At 38.2% G+C, this 22,001-nt stretch overlaps 1 protein-coding gene across 1 annotated transcript; it reads right to left on the bottom strand.

Annotated features, from left to right (window-relative positions):
• Positions 1 to 1,429: 1,429 nt before the first annotated feature.
• On the bottom strand, positions 1,430 to 20,852 carry LOC131150932 (probable membrane-associated 30 kDa protein, chloroplastic). Its single transcript, XM_058102014.1, has 11 exons — positions 20,604 to 20,852; positions 15,814 to 15,938; positions 15,581 to 15,691; positions 15,216 to 15,280; positions 15,049 to 15,130; positions 8,724 to 8,798; positions 7,896 to 7,966; positions 7,717 to 7,799; positions 4,568 to 4,632; positions 2,557 to 2,631; positions 1,430 to 1,794 (listed from the first exon to the last, which is right to left on the bottom strand). The coding sequence occupies exons 1-11, from the start codon at positions 20,719 to 20,721 to the stop codon at positions 1,675 to 1,677; spliced, it is 990 nt and encodes a 329-aa protein (XP_057957997.1). The 5' UTR covers positions 20,722 to 20,852; the 3' UTR covers positions 1,430 to 1,674.
• Positions 20,853 to 22,001: the final 1,149 nt, after the last annotated feature.

Below are 22,001 nucleotides of genomic sequence, written 5' to 3' on the forward strand. Positions count from 1 at the left end.
TATACAATGTGAATCGATCAGTTTCCGGGGCCCTTGGGGCTAGGTCCGGAGGCCAAACTCTGAAACCAGCCAGCCACTGCCTCTCTTGCCTTCTCGTAATCCCACGGGTACGATGTCGTTGTCTCAGCTAGGTGGTCACCAGCGAACTCCCCCGACACCGGCAACCCCCTGCTCGTTGCCTCCACCCCAACTTGGCTCAAAATGCCCACCACTATTATGACCAAAACCATGACCAAAACCACACTGCTCCTTCTAAACTGCCCAATACCCATCTTTGCAATATTGCCCTTGGATCAAAAAATGCTTCAATCAATCTTAGATCAAGTAGATTTTTATAAACAGAATAGGAGAGGGTAGGGTTTAGCTAGGGTTTAATGGATGGAAGAGGCGATGCAAAATGGAGTGCCTGCCTGAGGGTTTTATAGGGGTTTTTGGGTGATCCGCGTGCTTGGCTTTACATTGTTGTACATGTTTGAATTTGAATGGGAAAGTTTGGACTCTGATGATTTGACCAAGCTGCTCAAAGGAGATTTTTACTGAATAGACCATGCTTTGCATGTAGGCCACGCCACGAGGACAAATATGTAATACACGCGTATATAAGATGAATTTAAACATGGGTTACGGCTAGAATGACATAATAATTTTTTTTCCTTCCAAAATGCCCCTTTAACTCTGCCCTTCACGAAAGGGTACTAGTCAATGCATTATGACATCCATGCCTAGGAGAACAATTTTTCTTCCCAAAATGCCCATGTCCATCCCGTATACAATAGGTCATTTTCTTTTTCCCCCGGGGGTAGCTAGGTAAAACTGTGTACAAGGCACTTGAGTCAATGCTATGAATATTTGAATTTTAGCAATTGAAGTTGACTGACTCTTAATATTTTTTTCTCTCTGCGTGTGGAGTGCTGGTGTTGGGAACTTGGACTGCCCCCCAAGAAAATTTTATATATGCAAGGGTACATATTAGGGATTGGTTTGAGTCAAAAAATTACGTATGCAATGGCAAATTGGCAAGTGACTATGAACAGAGAAAGCTGAAATTAATTAGGAAGAAAAATGGGTAGAGTAGACTCATCAAATGCAGAAAAAATGAGTCTGCAGGACTCTCTGATGTATTCTACAGCATGCAGTTCCAATTGAATGACCAACTCCAATTTTCCAACCCTTAATATTCTTTATCTAATGAAGATTATTGCTTAATTAGTTAATCTAAATGGGTTATTCAATCTACTAATCCTTTTTATTCCTACTAACATGCTCCCTCAGTATGTTTTTTCCAGTAAGATTACATAACAAGTTGAAACTCTCCACCCATTGGAAAATGTTTGAACACCCATTACTGCTCTGCTTATGATTATTATTATTATTATTTTTTGCCCCCGTGGGGGGGAGCATGCCCAAGAATTACTTTTTCATTTTACACTTGACAAAAGATGATTGCTGCAGATTCAAAAACAAATATATCATACATCAGCATTCAACTTCCCAGTTTGAATCTTCTCCTGCCAGTGCACCTATATTGAATACAAACACATGAGATATACAATTTCTAATTCAACTTCAGCCTTCAGCTGTACAGAGAAGTTGAATTCCATGTGGAAGGAAATAATTTTCTAAAATCTGGATTCAAATACGAAGTCCAGAGTCTGCACATGAGAAGTGGGAACACTAGAAATTCTGTGTCTTTTGCCTCAATACATTGAGCTCCTCTTCAATCTCAGCCTCTCGAAGTGGAAATGCTGTGTTTGTACCGCTCACGGCAGCTCTTCCAGGAGGCAGGTCTCCTTTCTGTTTAACCATGCCAAAATGTGAAATGGGGAAGGGGTTGGGGAAGTATGAGCAGATGGAATGAACTCTTTGACTTTCATTTTTTTTTCAGTAGAGAGAGAGAGATTTCAAATTCTATGACAAAAATAATGAATACTCTTCTCTCTTCATTGCATGATTAAGAGAGGGATTTAGAAAGAGAGACACTGAGCACAGGAAGACATTAAATCCAATTATAGAAAGCTATGGTTTATCATTCAGAGAACTGCATTTGGCTGACAAGAGAAAAGGCGGAAAGGAAAACCATTTGAACTCAAGCGCCATTTGGACCAAGTATAGCGAGAGATAAGTACAAGGAAAAGAAAACAAAGTGAAACCCAATTTTACATCTTATTTAATTCTTTCTATCTCAAATATGATGGAGGAAAATTTATCCAAATATAACTGCACATTAAGAAAAAGTAAAGGTTAATGACAGGAAAAATAAAAATCTTGTTAATTGATTCAATATGTATTTTATTTTCTTTCTCATTTTCCCTTTTCCTTTTCCTTTCCTTTCCTTCCCTTTGTTTTTCCAAGTTTCACACAGCCTATACAACATCTAAATTTCCAAAACTTTTTCCATTTTATTCTCTTAGCAACCAATTGGAGTGTATGGAATAATTGTCATTAGTTTCAGAGAAGCAAAATATAAATGAGTAGCAAGAAAATAACTGACATGAGTTTGTGTTTGAACTCCATAAACTGGATATTTTTACATTTCCATTAGAAGGCGGGTAGTACCTTTGAGTTACCAGATAGTTCTTTCTTCAACTCTGCAAGATCATTGTCAACTGACGAGCTCTCAAGCAATGCAAACTGCAAATGGGAAGTCATTGCACGGACCCATTAAATGCAGGATTTTACACCATCTATAAATGTGCATGAAGACCAGCAGTCACTGATGAAATAAAATGAATCACCAAAATTATCAGATGAGGCGTCAGGAATAACTAAACTACAAGAGGCAAGCCGCCAAATGCAGGATTTTAAACCCTCTAATTTGCATGCATAGTCAACTAGGCATTGATCTGATGATGTGAACTACCAAATTTCTCAGAAGGAAGTAGAGTATCTAAAAGTCCAGCCAAGTCCATAGGCTCCCACTTGATCAAGGCCTGGGGAAGATGGATCTATGGTAGGCAAACCTAGCCCATTTCTGAAGTGGCCGGTTCCTTACCCTCGGTAGTTTTCCACACCTTCTAACTTTGAATGCAGAATGGTCAAGAATCGATCAATCTCTTTTTTTTACTCTCTTTTTGGTTTCAATTTTGGTGTCACAATGTTTATTACCAAAAGCACCAAGGGTGATCTTACATAATCCACAGATTGTGTTACAACAGCACCCTATCAATCATAATATTCCCCTTTGTTGGTTATGGAAGTTTAAAACTTACTTCCTAACAACTTTCCCAGATGGAGAAAGCCACTCTAGAAGGAATACAAGCGTTTCAGAATGTCTGCCAAGAAAGCTATTCTGTCCATCATTCATACTATCCGCCTCAAAAATTGCCCACGATTCACCCATAATTCAATATCGCCCAAATAGAACGCTTTAATCAATGCCCTCAAACTGAAATTTCTGACAAGTCTCTATTCTACCCATAGACCAAGACCTCTAGGTATATTGCTATACATCATACTTGGGTTTCCACTTGGATTCATTTTTGAAGCCTTCAGGACTTCAGCTCCCAGCCAAGGACTTGATCCTCGATCATGAGATTACACAAGTTAAACCTACATCTTCAATCTTCATACCCTTTTCATCATTAAGTGTTGGTATAGTCTGCTTTGACATGGGCAATCTATTGAGCTTCAATGCGGTGAGGAATTTTAATGATGATTGTTTCACTCTAAAAGCAGTGTCACCCAATGAGAATGGTAAGGAATACTACTAGTAGAAGGCCACATAAAAGAGTTTGGGATGATGGTTCTACAAACTACAACATGCATGATCTGAATACTGCAGTCAACCCCTCAGGCTCAAACCCTAAAGATAAGAACGGACAAACTTGGGTATAAGAGCGTGAAAGACCTCAGTGCATGAGGATGTCTGTATTTTTACATAAACATATACATATACAAGAATAATGAAGAGCAACTTTTCTTCTAGATTTACAAATTTTTTACAAAAAAAAAATATATAGAATATAATTATACTCTAGCACCTAGTATTTTTATGATGGTCCGGCAATTAAAATCTCTTTTTTCCAAGATTATAATGTATCCTCATATGAATGTAAACTAGTTTTTCATTTAGTTCACATTTAATTTGGGTGTACAAAATTCAATCAAGAGAAAGCCGCAGCTCTGCCAAGAGAGAATGAAGGTCACCAAAGTAACTATATTTAAGTTATAGAATTGCAGTTTAGGAGAAAAAGCATCACCTATGATAAAAGAAAAAGATACCAGAAACCAAGGTTAAAATTGATTTGAGGAGGCAGTTTAGATTGGAGATTCTAAGAACTACTCCCTGAAAATCTCTCATATGAAAATTCAGAACCCTTGATTTCAAGGCAGCTGCTGTATCTATGGACCAAAACCGGGAAACCAGCACATTTTACTCATTAAAATTGCACTGGATAACTAAATTTCACTCCTTCAGTTCCTTATATTTTCTAAAAAGATATTCATATTAAGGAAGTTCAGCACACTAACAATAGTTTCTTATTCAAGAATTCCAAGCAGATTGTTTCGTAATATAAAGAAATAATAATAAATGATTCATAAAGAACAGAAGAGAAATCATAGCTACCTTTCCTTCAAGATCATCGCTGGTTAACTGGCCCAGTGCCTCAGCTTGTGACTCCATTGCCAAAACTATGAACATTGAAAATAGATAAATAAAAGTAGCTTCCAAAAACTGTCAACATAGGGAGAGAAAAAAAAAACTAGAGCTCAAAATTTCAGATTCAGCCTTGTAACTCCAGCTAGATTCAGCCTCTTTTTTTCTTTTTTCTTTTTTTGGGATGTAAAGGGAAGTGCTCATTCCGTGGAGGCTTTTTTTCACAGTTTATATCTACCTTGCCTCACTGAGGCTGTTTCTTTTTTATTTTTTTTCCTTGTCCTCAGCTTTTTGCATACTTAATATACATGGGTTGTGCAGCTGGTTGCGCCCCCTTGGCATTTTTAATGACACTAATAACAAAAAAAAAATCCAGTTTAATTCTCTAGTAAGCAAAAGCAAATAATGATGATTAATAACAAGGTATGGAAAATCTGATAAGGTTACAGTGAAATTTGAGCAAGAAAAAGGCCATCTTGAGAAAAAAAAAAACATTTAAAGCATTGGCCTGGATCATAAGCCAAAATAAATTTAGACTTTCTAACTGCTATAACTTAAAAGAAACCAAAGTATATGCATAAGACCAACCATGCTTTAACCTTTATGATACAAAATGCAGGACAGCTGTGAATCAAGAAATATAAATTGGGTATGGCAGTGATAAGGTTGCTAAGAAGAATGACTGGTCAAGACAAGAAAAGGAAAAACTAAAAGTAAATGAATTTGTGAGAAGCCAACGATCACACAAGGTGAGAGAAATCTTGTCAACATGGCTTGTTCTTGTGCAATGTGCACCAATGATTACAACCAAGAAATATGATGATGGTTCAAATAGACGGTGCTGCATTAATGAGCAAAGAATAAACACAATATTGATTTATGCATTAAGAAGACGGGGAGACCCATGACTTAATAGACTAGTCTTAGATGAGCTAGAATGGCAAAATAGGAAATAAAGAAGCAGGAAAACTGAATAGATCCGCCAACTACAGAAGCCATCAAAAAAATATGTGATGTAAGCGTAAGGGGAAGGGGACAAAAAAAGGAAATTTATAAAATCTAGAAAGTAATAGGTTTTGCTTCAACTCAAGAAATTGGTTTATACTTTTACTCGAAGAGTTTTGTCTGCAAATGTATAGAAAATACTGAGGTAGAAATTGTATGCATGTCTGAGAAAGCTAACAATTTAGCCTGGTTATCATTAAGTAAATAGACTGTAAGCCCATAAACTAGATATTTGCACCGGGATGTTTGAACATGTCTTCTTTTACACAGTCCTGTAAAATTTCACGGTCGCCCCAACCCCCTTCTTCCCCTATTATCTAAGAGACTAAGACTTTTAATTTGCATAACATATTCTTCAAAAACAGGGGATGGGGTAATAGGATGCTAAGCTTGTGTTTATTAAATATATATTGTGGGGGAGCTTTTCATTTTTCTTCTCTTGTTAATGCATTTTGTACCCTATTCACTAATCGTCCAAAAGTTTCAAGGAGATTATACAATGAAAGAAAAATAACATTTAATTGTATGGGCATAAGAACAACAACCAAACCTCTGGTCCCACTAGGTGGATTGGCTACATGAATCTTCTTTCTCCAATCAGCATGATCTATGACAATACCCTTTCAGAAATGGAGGGTTGTCAAATCCCTACCATCTCAGTCCAATTTATTCTAGGTGTACTCTTATCCGGCTATCCCTCCTACCAATAATAATAATAATAATAGAGAGAGGGAGAGGGAGAGATACTTGGAAAGCACAAATTTTTATCTCATGTGAGATGATTCTAATTTTCTCTTGTTTAACTAATCAGGCCAACAATTATTGTGCAGTGGGATTTTCATGAGTAACTTCATTTATTTTTTCCATTAATTTAGCCAACTTTTATTGAGCATGAGGCGTTCTGTCCAGATTTTCAGAAATCTTTGTAAATGCGTATAACTACCTTTTTTCCTTACATTATGAAATTGGCACACATTGCACTTGCATGCGTACATTTATGAACTAGTTGTTAGCTATCTCATATTTACAGCAAGAGGTCAACTGGCAGTAAGCGAGTCATGGCTTGGTGGCTTGGTGGCTCAAATCAATGTTCATTAAGAACAGTCTGAAGCGTCCACCGCATCTCGTGTCATTCATTACAAGTGACCCTTTTTCTTCTCTTTCACCCTATCCACGTGTTGCCACCTCACTGAAAACAAACTTAGCATTCTCACTATAAGATGACAGCCCACACATGTTTGCCCCTCAGGTAAATAACTTCAAGCTTGCTTTAGTATGGGTCCTCTCCCTCTCCCTCTCTCTCAACTTTGGAATCCCTCCACATCAGGATCCTTTCACATACCACAACTCATGCTTGAGCTTCCTCAAGGCCCTCACTCACTCTCTCTCTCAACTTTGGAATCCCTCCAGCCATCAGAATCCTTTCACCTACCAACTCTCATGCTCGAGCTTCCTAAAGATTTTCTGGACCTCAGGCCCCTCTCTTGAACATCTATTACTTGTGTACAATGCAGGCACCCTCTCCTTTCAAGAACTCCCCTCTACAATCTCCCAACTCTCTGGTTAGCTCATCACCCCAACTCTCGAAATTTGCCATGATGCACATTCAAACAATTGCATGTGCTCTTGACACATTCAACACAGCAAAATGGATCAAGGTACAAATTCTAAAACTGTGGTGAGCTGTCACCTACATTGCTTGGAGTCAAGTACTAGTGCGTCTAAGTGTTCGTCTTGCCTATCTTTTTGGAGAGTTTCCATTATTTCAAAATCGCAGTTAGCAGTAACCATGTCCCATACCCAAGTCAAACCAAGTATCAGATGTAATCCAGGGACAGTGAAGGTTGTCAATGTCAGAGATTATGGCAAGCTGATAGACTATCACAATCAGAATACTTGCTGCAATAAGTATGCCATTTGATCTATAGACATGGAAGACTGTTCTTTCAAATATAAAACTCTATCTAGAAACAACAGTATTCTGTAAATGGCATAAGGCATTTTTAGCTAACAGCATAAAAACTCACCTATTTTAAAGGGGAGAAATGTGGAATTTAATTTGGTATGACAGGCAAAACAATGATTCAAAAATTCCAAACACCCAAGTATCTAACCTTTTTCTTCCATCTTTTCGAAAGCTCCCAGAGCACTACTTGTATTAATGTTCCCCAACGTCTCATTCACTTTGTTTGCAGTCCTAAGTCAACAACAAAGTGGCCAAAACAGTAAGCAATGGAACTATGCCTCTCAGAGAGAAGGGAGACTGGAGATATAGAAGGTGGAGCTGACAGACTTTGCAGACTGAGCACGTGCTTTCAGGATATCTTTTTTTGATTTTGCCTCAGATATCTTGCTCTCCAGAAGCTACATAACACAATGTGGAATAAAAGGATAAGCTTCAAAAAGTGACTAATATGCAGATGAATAATCATCATCAAGGCCAGAAGCCATCATGAAATCAGAAATTCAAATAAAGGCTGCAGTGTGGCAGCTAAATAGTTGGTCTTAGACACCAGGCAGGACAATGCCAACTTAAAATATTCTATATAATTGGTTTTTTGGTTGACATTTTCATGAAAAGAAGAACAGAAAATGACCTCATTTTTCATCCCAAATCAGCGCCTTTCGGTTCAAATTTTGAATTAACTTAACCATACTAAAACTTAAAAATAAATAAATAGTACTGGAATGCTGAAAACCACTTCCCCTTGAACTCTGCAAGCCATAACGCCGGGATTGACAAAACATTTCATTTATGTATTTCATTCAACCAATAAACGTTCAAATGCAAAATATAAATAACGTCATCTATTCTTTATACCTTGTTTAATCATCTTTCAACTAAGAAAGAGTGAAATACGCATAATGTACAGTTCAAAATTTTATACTTGAGGCCAAATCATGGCCACAGTTTCAAATCATGGAAATAGACTCTCCAACTGCATACATCTTGTCCAGCCTGATGGTGTGGGAGCCTTGTGCACTGTCTGTCACATTTGTATGCCATTTTTTAAAACTTAACGTCACCACATGAAACAACAATATCCAACACATAACTACAAATTTTTATCTAAATAATCAGGCAAACATTAATGATGAATAAACTTTAATACATCCATACCCGCGTATTGGAGACTAGATTCTCAATGACATTCTTCTGTTGATCAAGTTGAGCTTTCAAAGCATTAGCATTATCCTGTTTTTAAAGTGGGAGAGGAGGGGAAAAGTGATCATTTTGTCCAAAGAACCATTTTTTCTTCTTCTATCATTTTGTCCAATAAACATATTTCTGGCTTACAGGCAGCCATCCATAACTCTAAACATGCATAATGCGGCTAAAGCTCAGAACTAAATAATTTCAAATAACAATTGCAATGGAAGTTTTAATTATCATAAGCCAAACTATATTATGTGCAACTCCTGACCAAAGAGAAACAAAGCTCCTCCAAATTCCTAGAGTGTTATTTTGAAATTTCCTAACTTCTTGGGAGACTAAAAGAAAACTGAAAAAGCATGAGAAGAGTCATGGGGTATAAATTTACTTTACCACATTCCCAGACAGCCTTCTCACTTAAACTTCCAATTCACCTAAATCTGTTGAACATGGCAACTCAATGAGAATTTAATGACATTTTCAATCTGTAGACCTACTTCCATGGTATTTTCCCAATAAAATCAGTAGTCAGAAATGAAAATAATAGATAAAGAATTTTCTAACGGATATAATCCTGTATTTCTGAGAAGCACGAATTAGATTGATTCTATATTCAACTAAAAAAAATGTAGTCTTCTTCTAAATCAACATTGCTCTGTCAACGGAACAGCAAACAGCAAAAGATTTCTTTCCTTATTTCAGCCCACAATTATTTCCTTATTTCTCCATTCATTATTTTGTACATTTAGCATATATTTAGTTACATGTATAGGGCTTGACAGATTATAGTTTACATGTATAGAGCTAGAATCATGCTAGAACTTATTTACTTTCCATGTATAGCATTCTTGTAAAGTCTATATATAATATACAGAACTCAAGGCCAAACGATTCGGCCTTTCACAAAATACTTTGGCATGGTATCAGAGCCTGCCAACTGCTATTTTTTTTTTCCCTTCGAAGTTTGTTTTTTTGTCTTCTCGGTTTCAGAGGTGTCTCTCGTTTCTGTGACTGTTGTGGGTCTATTCTCTTCTGGAAGTTTTTGGTTCTCCGTTTTTTTTTTCGGTATTTCTGTGGCTGAGTGGCTGTCGGAACAGCTTTCTGTTCCTGTTCCGGTGCTTCTCTGTCCTTGTGATTCTCAGCACAGCAGTTTTTTTTCGGTTTGCAATTTATTTTTAGTGCAGGGAGGTCGATCGGAACAGCTTTCTGTTGTTGTATCTGGCGCTTCTCTGTCCTTGTGATTCTTGGCACAGCAGGTTTCTCAGTTCAAAATATAATTTTTAGTGCATGAAGGTTGACCTTGGTTCTTTTTGTTGCTGGTTCTGGTGCTTCTCTGCCCTTGTGATTCTTGGCACAACAGCTTTCTTTGGCTCAAGATTTAACTTTGAGTGCAGGAAGGTTGATCTTGGTTCTTTCTGTTGCTGGTTCTGGTGCTTCTCTGCCCTCGTTATTCTCGGCACAGCAGGTTTCTTAGTTCAAGATTTATTTTTTTGTGCAGGCAGGTTGATCTTGGTTTTCTCTGTACCTGCGTTGATTTATTTTTGGGCTTCTCGATTTTCTCCTTTCTTTAGCATGGACTCCGCATCTGTGTGTGCCAAGTTTACGGGCAACAATTATTCTATGTGGGCTTTTCAATTTGAACTTTTACTGAAGGGAAAAGGTCTTTCAGGTCATATTGATGGCACGGATTGTGCACCCAATCTTGATAAATCCAAGGATTCAGCAGCTTGTCCTTCATAAGCTGTGCTTGATGCTCGGATTATGTCTTGACTTCTTGGCTCAGTTGAGCCACATATTGTCCCCAACTTGCAACCTTATCGCACCGCTCAATCCATGTGGACTTATTTAAAAACAGTATATCATCAAGATAACAGTGCCCGTCGTTTTCAGTTAGAGCATGTGATTGCCATGTTTCAACATGACAATCGTTCCATCTAAGACTATTATTCAGCGTTTCTGACTCTTCGGAACGAATATTCTGATCTGGTTACCGTGGATGTTCCTGTTGCCTCTCTTCCCATTATTCAACATCTTCACGAGACTAGTCGTTGTGATTAGTTTCTTATAAAACTCCGCCCCAAGTATGAATTTGTTCGCTCTTCTCTACTGAATCGTTCTCTTGTTCCTTCTTTTGATGTTTGTTTTGGTGAGTTACTTCGTGAAGAACAACGGCTTAGTACTCAAGTTACTCTAACACAATCTCATGGTAGTTCAGGGTCCGTCCCTGTGGCTTATGTTACTCAAGGACCGCCTGCACATTCTAGCACCTTGCAGTGTTTTTTCTGCAAAGAATTTGGGCAGTTGCTAATTGTTCCAAGAAATACTGCTCTTATTACAAGAAGAAGGGTCACATTATCAAAGAATGTCATATCTGCCCGCAGAATCGTCAGGCCCAAGCATTACGGACTTCTGCTATTGTACCCCCCACAATGACTTTTGCGGCCCCTGGCTCTTATTCAGGTGACTCCTCTAGTCTTGCACCTCCTACGGCGAATTACTGCACACCTGAAATGGTGCAACAGATGCTAATTTCGGCATTATTAGCAATAGGGCTCCAAGGTAACAATTCTACTAAACTCTAGTATGTGGGCTCGGGTGCTTCTAATCACATGACGAATAATCCTACTACTCTGTGTCATGTTCGGCCCTATGCTGGTAAATCTGCTATTCACACTGCCAATGGCAGTTCTTTACCAATAGCTGCTGTCGGAGATGCCACTTATAAGTTCACTGATGTGTTTCTTGCTCCTCAGCTTTCCACGAATCTTATTTCTCTTGGTCAATTAGTAGATAACAATTGTGCTGTTAATTTTTCTGGTGATGGTTGTGTTGTGCAAGACTAGGTAACAATGGAGCCAATCGTGAAAGGACCTAAAGTGGGGCGCTTGTTTCCACTACTTTTGCCTGTTCCAACACTTTCTCTAGTTTCTTCTATTAAGTATTTTTCTTGTAATAATGTTTTAGATCCTAGTATGGTGTGGCATTGTCGTTTAGGTCATCCCAATACTCAGATTTTGTCTCATGTATTGAACTCTAGTTTACTTGGTAATAAAAACATTCTTCTACATCTCTTGAGTGTGCTTCTTGCAAACTTGGTAAAAGCAAAAATCTTCCCTTCCTTTTGCATGCTAGTAGAACTTCTCAGTGCTTTGATCTTATCCATAGTGATGTTTGGTGACCTTTCCCGATTAGTTCACAAGAAAAATTTAAATACTATGTGACTTTCATTGATGATCATAGCAGATTTACTAGGGTCTATTTTCTTTGCTCTAAATCTGAGGTTTTTCGTACTTTCACCGAGTTTTTCGCGTATGTTAACAATCAATTTTATGCTTCAATTAAGACATTACGCACAGATTCCAGTGGTGAATATTTTTCTACTGAGTTTCAGGCATTTTTGGCTTAAAAAGGTATTATTCATCAATGTTCATGTACCGCTACTCCCCAACAAAAATGGAGTAGCCGAACACAAAAATCGTCATCTCCTAGATGTGGAACGTACTCTCTCACTGGAATCCTCTGTTCCATCCTTGTTATGGGTTGAGGCTCTGAAAACTGCTACTTACTTGATTAATTGTTTACCTTCTCAAGTCCAACTCATGGAGTCTCCCTATTTTCGCTTATTTGCTAAGCAACCTAATTACGATAACCTCCGTACCTTTGGTTGTGTATGTTTTGTTCATTTACCTCCTCATGAGTGGCATTAATTATCCGCTCAATCTATTCAGTGTGCATTCTTAGGATATAATGTGTGTCAAAAGGGATTTGTTTGCTATGATCCTACATTACATCATACACGCATTTCTAGGAATGTTATTTTCTTTGAAAATCAACATTTCTTTCCTATGTCCTCTATACCCTCCCCTTCTACTATGATTCTCCCCTCCTTTAAGGAACAGTTCTCGGATGCTCATCAAGTCAGTTATCGTTTTAAACCACGTATTGTATATACGCGACATTCCCACCCATAGTCTCTTCCGGTGGCTCATTCGATATCTGATCTTACCACGCTCCAGATTTAGTCAGTTGCAGCACCTCCAAAGACTTTGGTCGCTCTTCTCGAGTGTCTGTACCACTGAATAGGTATGGGTTTCCCTCTTCCAGTTCTGGCAATTTTGTTTCAGCCCTTACTGCTGCAGTGTCCAATTTAGATATTCCCACATCCTACTCACACGCTGTCAAGCTTGATTGTTGGCGACAAGCTATGCAAGAAGAAATTGCCGCTCTAGAGGCCAATCACACCTGGGACATTGAACCTTGTCCTCCCACCATTGTTCCTCTGGGTTGTAAATGGGTTTACTCAGTCAAAGTCTGATCTGATGGAAGTCTAGATCGTTACAAAGCTCGCCTTGTTGCACTTGCGAATAATCAGGAATATGGTGTCAATTATGAAAAGACCTTTGCTCCTGTGGCTAAGATGACTACTGTTCATACGATTCTGGCTATTGCTGCTTCCAATGATTGGCTAATACATCAAATGGATGTCAAGAATGTTTTTCTTCACAGGGATCTTAAAGAGTGTATTTATATGAAGCCACCCCCGGGCTTGTTTCCCTCTCCGACTTCACATGTGTGTAAGCTTCGTCACTCTCTTTATGGTCTCAAAAAAGCTTCAAGGGCCTGGTTTGATAAATTCCGCATTACTTTATTACAATTTTCATTCAAACAAAGCAAGTATGACACTTCATTGTTTTTCGGAAATCAGACATGGGTATTGTTCTTCTTTTGGTTTATGTTGATGATATTGTGATTACTGGTTCCGATTCTGCTTTACTTGCTCAACTCAAGACTCGTCTCTCAGAGTCCTTTCATATGAAATATCTTGGATCTCTCACATATTTTCTTGGTCTTGAGGTGAATCGTAGTCCCTCTGGTATTTCACTCAATCAACATAAGTATGCTAGTGACTTGGTGACTATAGCTGGCCTTCAGGAGGGTACTTCTGTTGATACTCCCATGGAATTAAATGTCAAGCTTCTCAAAGAGGAGGGTGACTTACTTGCTGATCCCAGTTTATACCGGAAGTTGGTGGGTATTCTTGTCTATCTCACCATTACTAGATTGGACATTTATTTTGTTGTACAGCAAGTCAATCAGTTTTTTCAGACTCCTCGTCATCTTCATATGGCTGCTGTCCAAGGGATCATACGCTATGTTCAGGGCACTTTTGCCCGTGGTTTATTCTTCCCTGCAGGCAATTCTACTCGTCTTGTTGCTTATAGCGATGCTGATTGGGCTTGTTGTGCATATACACATCGCTCCATCACTAGTTGGTGTGTGTTCTTAGGTGATGCATTGATCTCTTGGAAGAGTAAGAAGCAAGACAGAGTTTCTAAGTCATCGACGGAATCTGAATACAGGGCGATGTCTCTTGCTTGTTTTGAAATTATTTGGCTTCGAGGTTTGCTTGTTGAGCTAGATTTTTCTAAGATCGATCCTACACCTCTACATGTCGATAATACGAATGCTATCTAGATCACGGACAATCCTGTTTATCATGAGCGCACAAAGCATATTGAAGTCGATTGTCACTCTATCCGTGAAGCATTTGAAGCTCATGTTATCACTCTTCCACATATTTCCACTGAATTACAAATTGCTAATATCTCCACCAAGGCTCTCACTCGTCATCAACATTGCTTCCTAAGTAGCAAATTGATGCTTGTTGATCAACCCACATCAATTTGAGGGGGGGCTGTCAACGGAACAGCAAACAGCAAAAGATTTCTTTCCTTATTTCAACCCACAATTATTTCCTTATTTCTCCATTCATTATTTTGTACATTTACCATATATTTAGTTTACATGTATAGGGCTTGATAGATAATAGTTTACATGTATAGGGCTAGAATCTTGCTAGAACTTATTTACTTTCCATGTATAGCATTCTTGTAAAGTCTATATATAATATACAAAACTCAATGCCAAACGATTCGGCCATTCACTAACTACTTTGACATGCTCTATATATATAAAAGGTGTCCCTAGGCCACAAGGCTGCCCACTTTGCAAAGATACAGGAAGGGTTGTCATAGCATATGCAGTCTTATCCTTACTTTTATGTAGAGAGGTTGTTTCCTTGGACCGCTCACAAAGGAGCAACCTTACCATTGATCCAAGGCCCACCCTTACATATATATATATATATATATACACAAGCATGAGATAACATAAAAAGAGTAAGTTGCAGATAAAAGTATCCACAAATTTGTCCCGAAGTGTTCATTAAAAAATGCATTAAAAAATTAAACAAGTTCCCATCATGAACTTTATAACTAAAATGGCAACATACCAAATAGGATTTGCGCCTTTTGAGAGCCTCACGAGCAAGTTCCTCCTCTCCTTTTTGAAGAGCAATTTGTGCTTTGTGGTACCTATGTTCAAAATAAAACACAACGATTAAATATCTCCATGACAAAATTTAGGTAATTCAAATGACAATTCAACGTCATGTATTACCAGTCTTCAGAAGCTTTTTCTGCAGATTTGCATTTATTTTCTAACCGCTTTTGAGATGCCAATACCTTGAAAAAAAAAAACAGTGTGTTTTACGTGATTATAGATGTGTAGAAAGGAGGAGACAATTAAAACTCACATAAGGCATTGCTATAATGAGAGAAATAATAAAATTTTATGTCCACGAGGAGTTCGCTGCAGCTCCTCTCATTGTTTAATTAGCAGTACATTTCAGCTCTGAAAAAGTGTTATTTACCAAGAAATAGTATTAATTAAAAAAGGAAGAAAGGAGAAACAGTGAAAGGAGGAATGGCAAATTAACAAAACAAAGGAGCTCAAGAAAATGAAAGATCATATTAGGCACACACTTGTGCTGTCGCCTGACGCATCTTTATCAAGTCATCATTCATTTCAATCACTGTTTGTTCTAAAATCTTCTCCGGGTCTTCAAAGGAACTTATGATGGCATTTGCATATGACTGCAATTGGGAGAAAGTTAAACCATGTTGTTGGCAACAGATAGCAATTATCACTTTCTAGCCACAAGGATCATATTAAAAACACACATAAGAATCCACGTGAACAATGTCCCAAATCTTACCTTGACAACTCTAGAAAATCGATCAAAAAGGTTCATCTGTATACGAAGACCACCCCCATATCTACTAGTAGACTGAGATTGCCCCAATGGAGCAGTCTGTGTTCCCGTAATTTTAAGAGCTCCCACTGCAAGAAAAAATGCAGAGTTCCCTATGTTATTTTTTAGGTAATATGAACAGGGGTACTGTCGAGGATTTTGGTAATAAATTTCTTACTTCTTTATCGATCAAAAGTTCTTCTAAAGTGCTCCAAGAATGCCAAAAAGGAAGATAAGATGGCATTTGTTTTCACATATAGACAGCAGATGAGAAATGGTACCATATCAAAAAACGAAGTACATGGTGCAAGTCATAATTAATTAAAGGGCACATTTATTGATTGATCCCCAGGCTAAATCCCAAATTGTCTTGATACATGTCAGTTTCCAACAGCCACCAAAAATTTCATTGTGTCACAGATATGGACTTCTCAATTACCAAAAGGAAAACTTGCCAAAATCCTCCCAAAGTGTCAAGGAGTCATGCCCATGCAGCGGAAAGACTACACCAAGTCCAATGTAGCTTTACTCACCCCTATCCAAGGAAACACTCAAGTGTCTAACCTAGTGGTCAGGTCTCACAGCTTAACAGCCCTTGAACCATCTAAGATCATCACAAAGAAACCTAGACTCGAACAGTGAGGAAATAACTCACATTCCACTAGTATTGAGGGTAACTCTAATCCACTCAACACAACCGGGTCTTAGATGGTACTGCCCAACTATATAGCCTATGGCTAAGAAGGGCTTCCACCCAAACCTACAAACCAAGAGAGTCATGTAATCTCATTCCCAAATGGATTTTATCCCTAGGGCTCCCAATCCCATACAGAAGCCCAAGAGACCCCTCAAGGCTGTCAAGAGCCCACCCGTGAGCGATCCTCAGGGTTGCTCACTTAGTACTCAGCAAAATACCGAGAGAGGTAGGACGCTTACCTAGTGTTCCCCTAAAAGTTAAGTCTCTAAAGTATTCTCAGTCACATACAAGTAAAACCACCAAGGATCAAATGATCATACATCTTAGATTCGAGAACACCACCATCAGAAGTATCTAGACCAACCACAACGTTATAGAGACATTACCGAAACCATCCTCGTGGCAACCACATAAGTCCCATCCAGGTTAATCAACCATACCTCCAAGTCAATAATCATATACCAAAACCATTTGTTAGGGTTGAAGAACTCTAAGACCTTAACATTTTTCCCCACTCGGTCTATCAATGTCCTTGTTGATGAACATACACGAACCAAGTTTTAGTAATATTAGTTGAACCCCAACACAAGAGGCTTCAACCAACCACAAACAAAAACTCTTCACCGTAGTCAATCTTGTCTTTGATCCCACGATAAACTTGATCCCATTGTGATCCGAAGTTGCTCGTGGTACACGCCTCTAAAGACATGAACTTTGACCCAAACTCAAATTCAAATTCAAATTCAAATGCAGCTTCCTCTGATAATCACACTCAGATCTCTGCTCCAACCACGACTTCTCATGTCCAAGATCACAACTCAACCATAAGTTAAGTGCTAACCCGCATACCAACAATTTTGAAGATAGCACCATTCCAAGAACACAAACTCCCAATCCTTGAAATAGATTCATATTTACAACCTTGTCACTCAAATCCAAACTCTTAACAGAGTTACAAAGAGCATTCACCACACAAGTAAACGGTAGAAAACCACTTCCCAAAACCAAACCAACTGAGACTCATCACAGTTCAGCCATAGAGCAAACAACGCAAAATCTTATCTGATCCACATTCTATCATAACCTAATTATGATACTCTATACAATACCATTTCTAACGATCAATACCATCTCAAGGTTTCATACCAACCTTGTCATTACAAGGAGAGATCACCTCTCAAAGACTCCCAAACATGACCATCCAAACGCTTGGTACTTAACCAACCAAACAACCATCCAAGCTTGAAATCAACACATCGATGCCAAAATGAGTCTCGACCTCGGAGTCTTACAGGACACAACTCCAAAGATGGATCCCCACCTTGGAGTCTTTTCACGAAACAATGATCTCAAAACCATGAGGTTACCATGACCAACAAGCCAACTAAGCTCGAAACCGACGAACCATTCCAAAAACAAGTCCTCACCCAAGGAGTCTCACAGCCAACCCCAAGGATGAGTCCACCCTAAGGAAGCACCCAAAACATAAACGATCTCAGCATCTAAGGTTACACAACCCAATTTCTCATAAAATAACTAACATAACCTAGAATACCACAATTCTGAAGTTAACTATCCTTGCTTAAATCCAGCCACAAGATTCATACAAGAACTTCCTCGAGTCCTCAAGTCTCAAGGTTAGGTCACAATTCAAGTGACAATCCACAGTATCAAAGCCAATCTTCCATGATTCAAACTCAAAAGCCAAACTGAAGCTCAAAAATCTCAATCTCTTGTCCTTTGACAAAACCAATCTCAGCCACGATCCATCATGGTTACCATTCTGATATCACTACCCTTTTACTCGGACTCAAACTTTCCTCTGAAAGGAAGCCCTTTGGCTCAATTGTGCTGTACAAACCTACAGAACAACAAACAAGAAAGGCCCTCTAGCCACAAAGGCACATGTGCTCACTAGCAACATGGCTCAAATGTCCTCTGGCAAAACTCATCACAATGCCCTCTAGCATGGGTCATCAACAAGGCAGCATATATAAACTTTGAAAATGCACTTCCATCAATTCCACAATAGCAATTTCCAATTGCATTCATTCCTACTAGAACATAACATATGAGCAACTAGATTACAACGAAGTCCAATAAGCAACATTCTTAGTTTCTTTCGATTCCATACCCCACTAAGTAAACCTCACCACTGACCAATACAAAGCCGCACTCATGGCTCGAGGACTTCTGTCCAAGGTGCTCACAAATCATTCTTCCTCATATATCAAAGAATGCCACCTCGATCTATGGGTTTGAACTTCCCAAGTTATGTAAAGACACCCTTGGACAAACTCCTTCAACAGTCCACTTCCACTAGATCTAAGAGTATCACCTTAGCCTGTGGAACAAGGACACACCAAAGTCTCAAAGGATAACCATCTGAGCTCCAATGCAAAATACAATAGGACAACTCCCAAAGTGTGGCAACAATACCCGCCTCAAGGGCACAAGGTATCCTTAGCTTAGCTCCCATCCAACAACCCTCATACCTTATCAAGGGGCCAGGGCACCATCAAGTAACCTAAAATTTTCAAAATATTTACTAAAGGTCAACTTTCCTTTCATTATGCACAACGGGTTACATGATAAGAGAGGAGCTTGAGACAAGAACCTACTCAAAGATAACTTGCTCCTTCCCCCACTCAATGTCACAAACCAAATACCCACAATATAGTTGATGCCAACAGTTTCAATCTCATTTTCATTCAAAATTGAGAGATCCACTTTGATACCAACTATCACGGACCCGGAGTTCTCAATGGTCAAAAGGAATCACCCTTACCAAAATACTCCTAAGTGTCAAGGAGTCAGACTCGTGCAATAGTAAGACTACACCAAGTCCAGCCTAGCCATACTCATCCAAGGAAACAATCGAGTGTCTAACCCAATGGCCAAGTCTCATGGCTCAACAGCCCTTGAACGATCTAAGGTTATCACTAAGAAACCTGGACTCGAACAGTACGGGAAATAACTTACATTCCACCAATATTGAGGGTAACTCTTATCCCCTCAGCACAACCAGGATCTTAGATGAAACAACCCAATTGTATAGCCGACGACTAAGAACCCAAACCTTCGGGCCAAGAGAGTTGCATGATCTGATTCCCAAATAGATTGTCCATGGGACTCCCAATCCCACATGAAAGCCCAAAACACCTCTCGAGGATGTCAAGAGCTCACCCTTGAGCGCTCCTCCGGGTTACTTAGTACCCACAAAGATACTAGGGGAGGTAGGATGCTTATTTCCCCAAAAGGTCAAATCTCCAAAGTATTCTCAATCACATACGAGCAACCACCAAGGATCTAATTATCATACATCTTAGATCCTAGAACACCACCATCAGAACTATCTGAACCAACCACAACGTCAAAGAGACATACCAAAACTATCCCACAACAATCACAATCGCATCTTAGTAAACTAATCATACCTCCAAATCAATAATCATATACGAAAACCATATATTACAATCACAGAACTCTTAAGACCCTAACACATTGCTTATCTTAAGAGAATGCACTAGTGATGAGCACACACTCAAGAACAGCATATGCTCATGATTCAAGGCCAAATACCTCTAGTTATTTAAGAAGAGGAGGGGGGGAACCATTATTTGAACCACCTTCATTCATGAGTATCAACATACCTCCAAATTTCAGAACTTTATTTGAAGAAAATCAACACAGATAACGGATTAATAGCAAAGGCAGCTAAAATTTAAGTTACTGCTGCCCTCTGTTTGGTTGCTAAGAAAATGCTGGGGAGAGGGAGAGAGACTTCAACTTTTGAATATGAATTTTCATTATTTGAAACACACAACAAATTATTTGTTAAAAAAAACCTCATATATCTAATACCTATGTTCGTGCAATCTTTTACAGAGTAAAACATCAAGAACAAACAATGATACTCTGAGCATTTTCTTTCTTCCATTTTTTTCTTAATTGTAAATGCAACCAAACACGAGGTGAATCGAGAAAAGAAAGAAAAAATTAAGCAATACCCAATAATCCAACAAAGGAGAAGAAGCAGAAGGGACAGTAGACAGACCTCCTCCATTGAAGAACGATGTGGTGAGGGGGGCCTTCACTGAACAGAGGATGCTGGAGCGAGAAGCAGGTGACACTGCGAGGGTTAACCCCGCAATTGTGCGTGATTTTGTGGCCATTTCATGAATAATAGAACTAGCCTCAAATTAAAATGTTGCAGAAAATAATAGATATCATATCAGGATCATTCTTGATTCATCGCTTCTCGCCCACTCCATCAGTAGACGACCACTTTGTGTTCTGTTTCCACATCGAACCGGTCCGGAACCCGGGCCGGGTTTTTTTTAATTATTTGACAAAATAGAAATTAATTTTTTAAAAGGATACTACATCATGTTATTTATGGAATGTAATAAAAATTTAAATATAAAAAAAATAACAATTATTAAGTGATAAATTCAATTTCATTATATTCTACACCCAAAAAGTTGAGTATATTTTTTGGTTGAAATTATTTTTAATAATTCAAAATTACTCAATAAAATTTTAATTTAATAAATTGATTAATTTTGAAACTAATCCATAACTAAAACTATTAATATTTTTAAATTGTAATATAAATTTCTAATTTAATTTATGTAACAACTACTATCTGAATTAAAATTTTGCATATTTTTGTTAATTATAATTGAATTAAAATTTTTTGTAACAACTAATATAGATTGATATTTACTATTCCTATTAGATTTATTTTATTTTATTAATGGAAACATAACTTTAATCACAACAATTATTTTTAAAACTATCTCATAAATAAAATTATTACTATTTTGAATTGTATAACGTATAAATTGTTAACTTAAGTTAATGTAATTGATAATATATACTAACGTTTTACTCTATTTATTATATTTTTATTTTATTAATGAGAGTATATCTTATTGAGAATTTTATTTGTGAGTTTGTCTCACATTGAAAATTTTGAATAGATGATGGGTGCTTATATGCATAGTTGGACCCAAGACTCAATGGACTTAAACTTTTGGATTAAGTTGGTGTTCACCCATTTGTATCAAGTTCATCTATGAGCTCTTCCACTCCTAAGAAGTGGTATCAAAGGCGACAGTTTGTAACTCTGGGTGGTATCGTAAAAAGTCAAAAAGTGAAGCTAATTTTCCTGACATGCTAACAATTGGAAGACCAAGTGTGTGATCGAGGCCGATAAGGATCATCTAGGCTGCAGATGGATCTGAATAGGGTCAAGACATGAGAAGTGAGATTAATTCGGAGACACGTGAAATGCAATCCGACGTACGTAAGATGTCAATGGTAAGACCCACTTGAGCAGTTGTTGGAGAATTGTGCTTGCTCCTATAAGGAAAACAGTTTTAGTTTCAAGGGGGAGCAATTGGAACTCACAAGTGAGAGGAGGATTGTTGAGAATTTTATGTGATGACCC

The sequence above is a fragment of the Malania oleifera genome, chromosome 3 (assembly GCF_029873635.1).
Source record: "Malania oleifera isolate guangnan ecotype guangnan chromosome 3, ASM2987363v1, whole genome shotgun sequence".
Taxonomy (NCBI): domain Eukaryota; kingdom Viridiplantae; phylum Streptophyta; class Magnoliopsida; order Santalales; family Ximeniaceae; genus Malania; species Malania oleifera.

Coding starts and splice junctions, on each gene's coding strand:
- LOC131150932 (XM_058102014.1), bottom strand. CDS start 20,721: ATGGCCACAAAATCACGCACAATTGCGGGGTTAACCCTCGCAGTGTCA. Junction 7,967..8,723: donor ATCTAGTCTCCAATACGCGG/GTATGGATGTAT, acceptor TGTGTTATGTAG/CTTCTGGAGAGCAAGATATC. Junction 1,795..2,556: donor AACTATCTGGTAACTCAAAG/GTACTACCCGCC, acceptor ATGGTTAAACAG/AAAGGAGACCTGCCTCCTGG.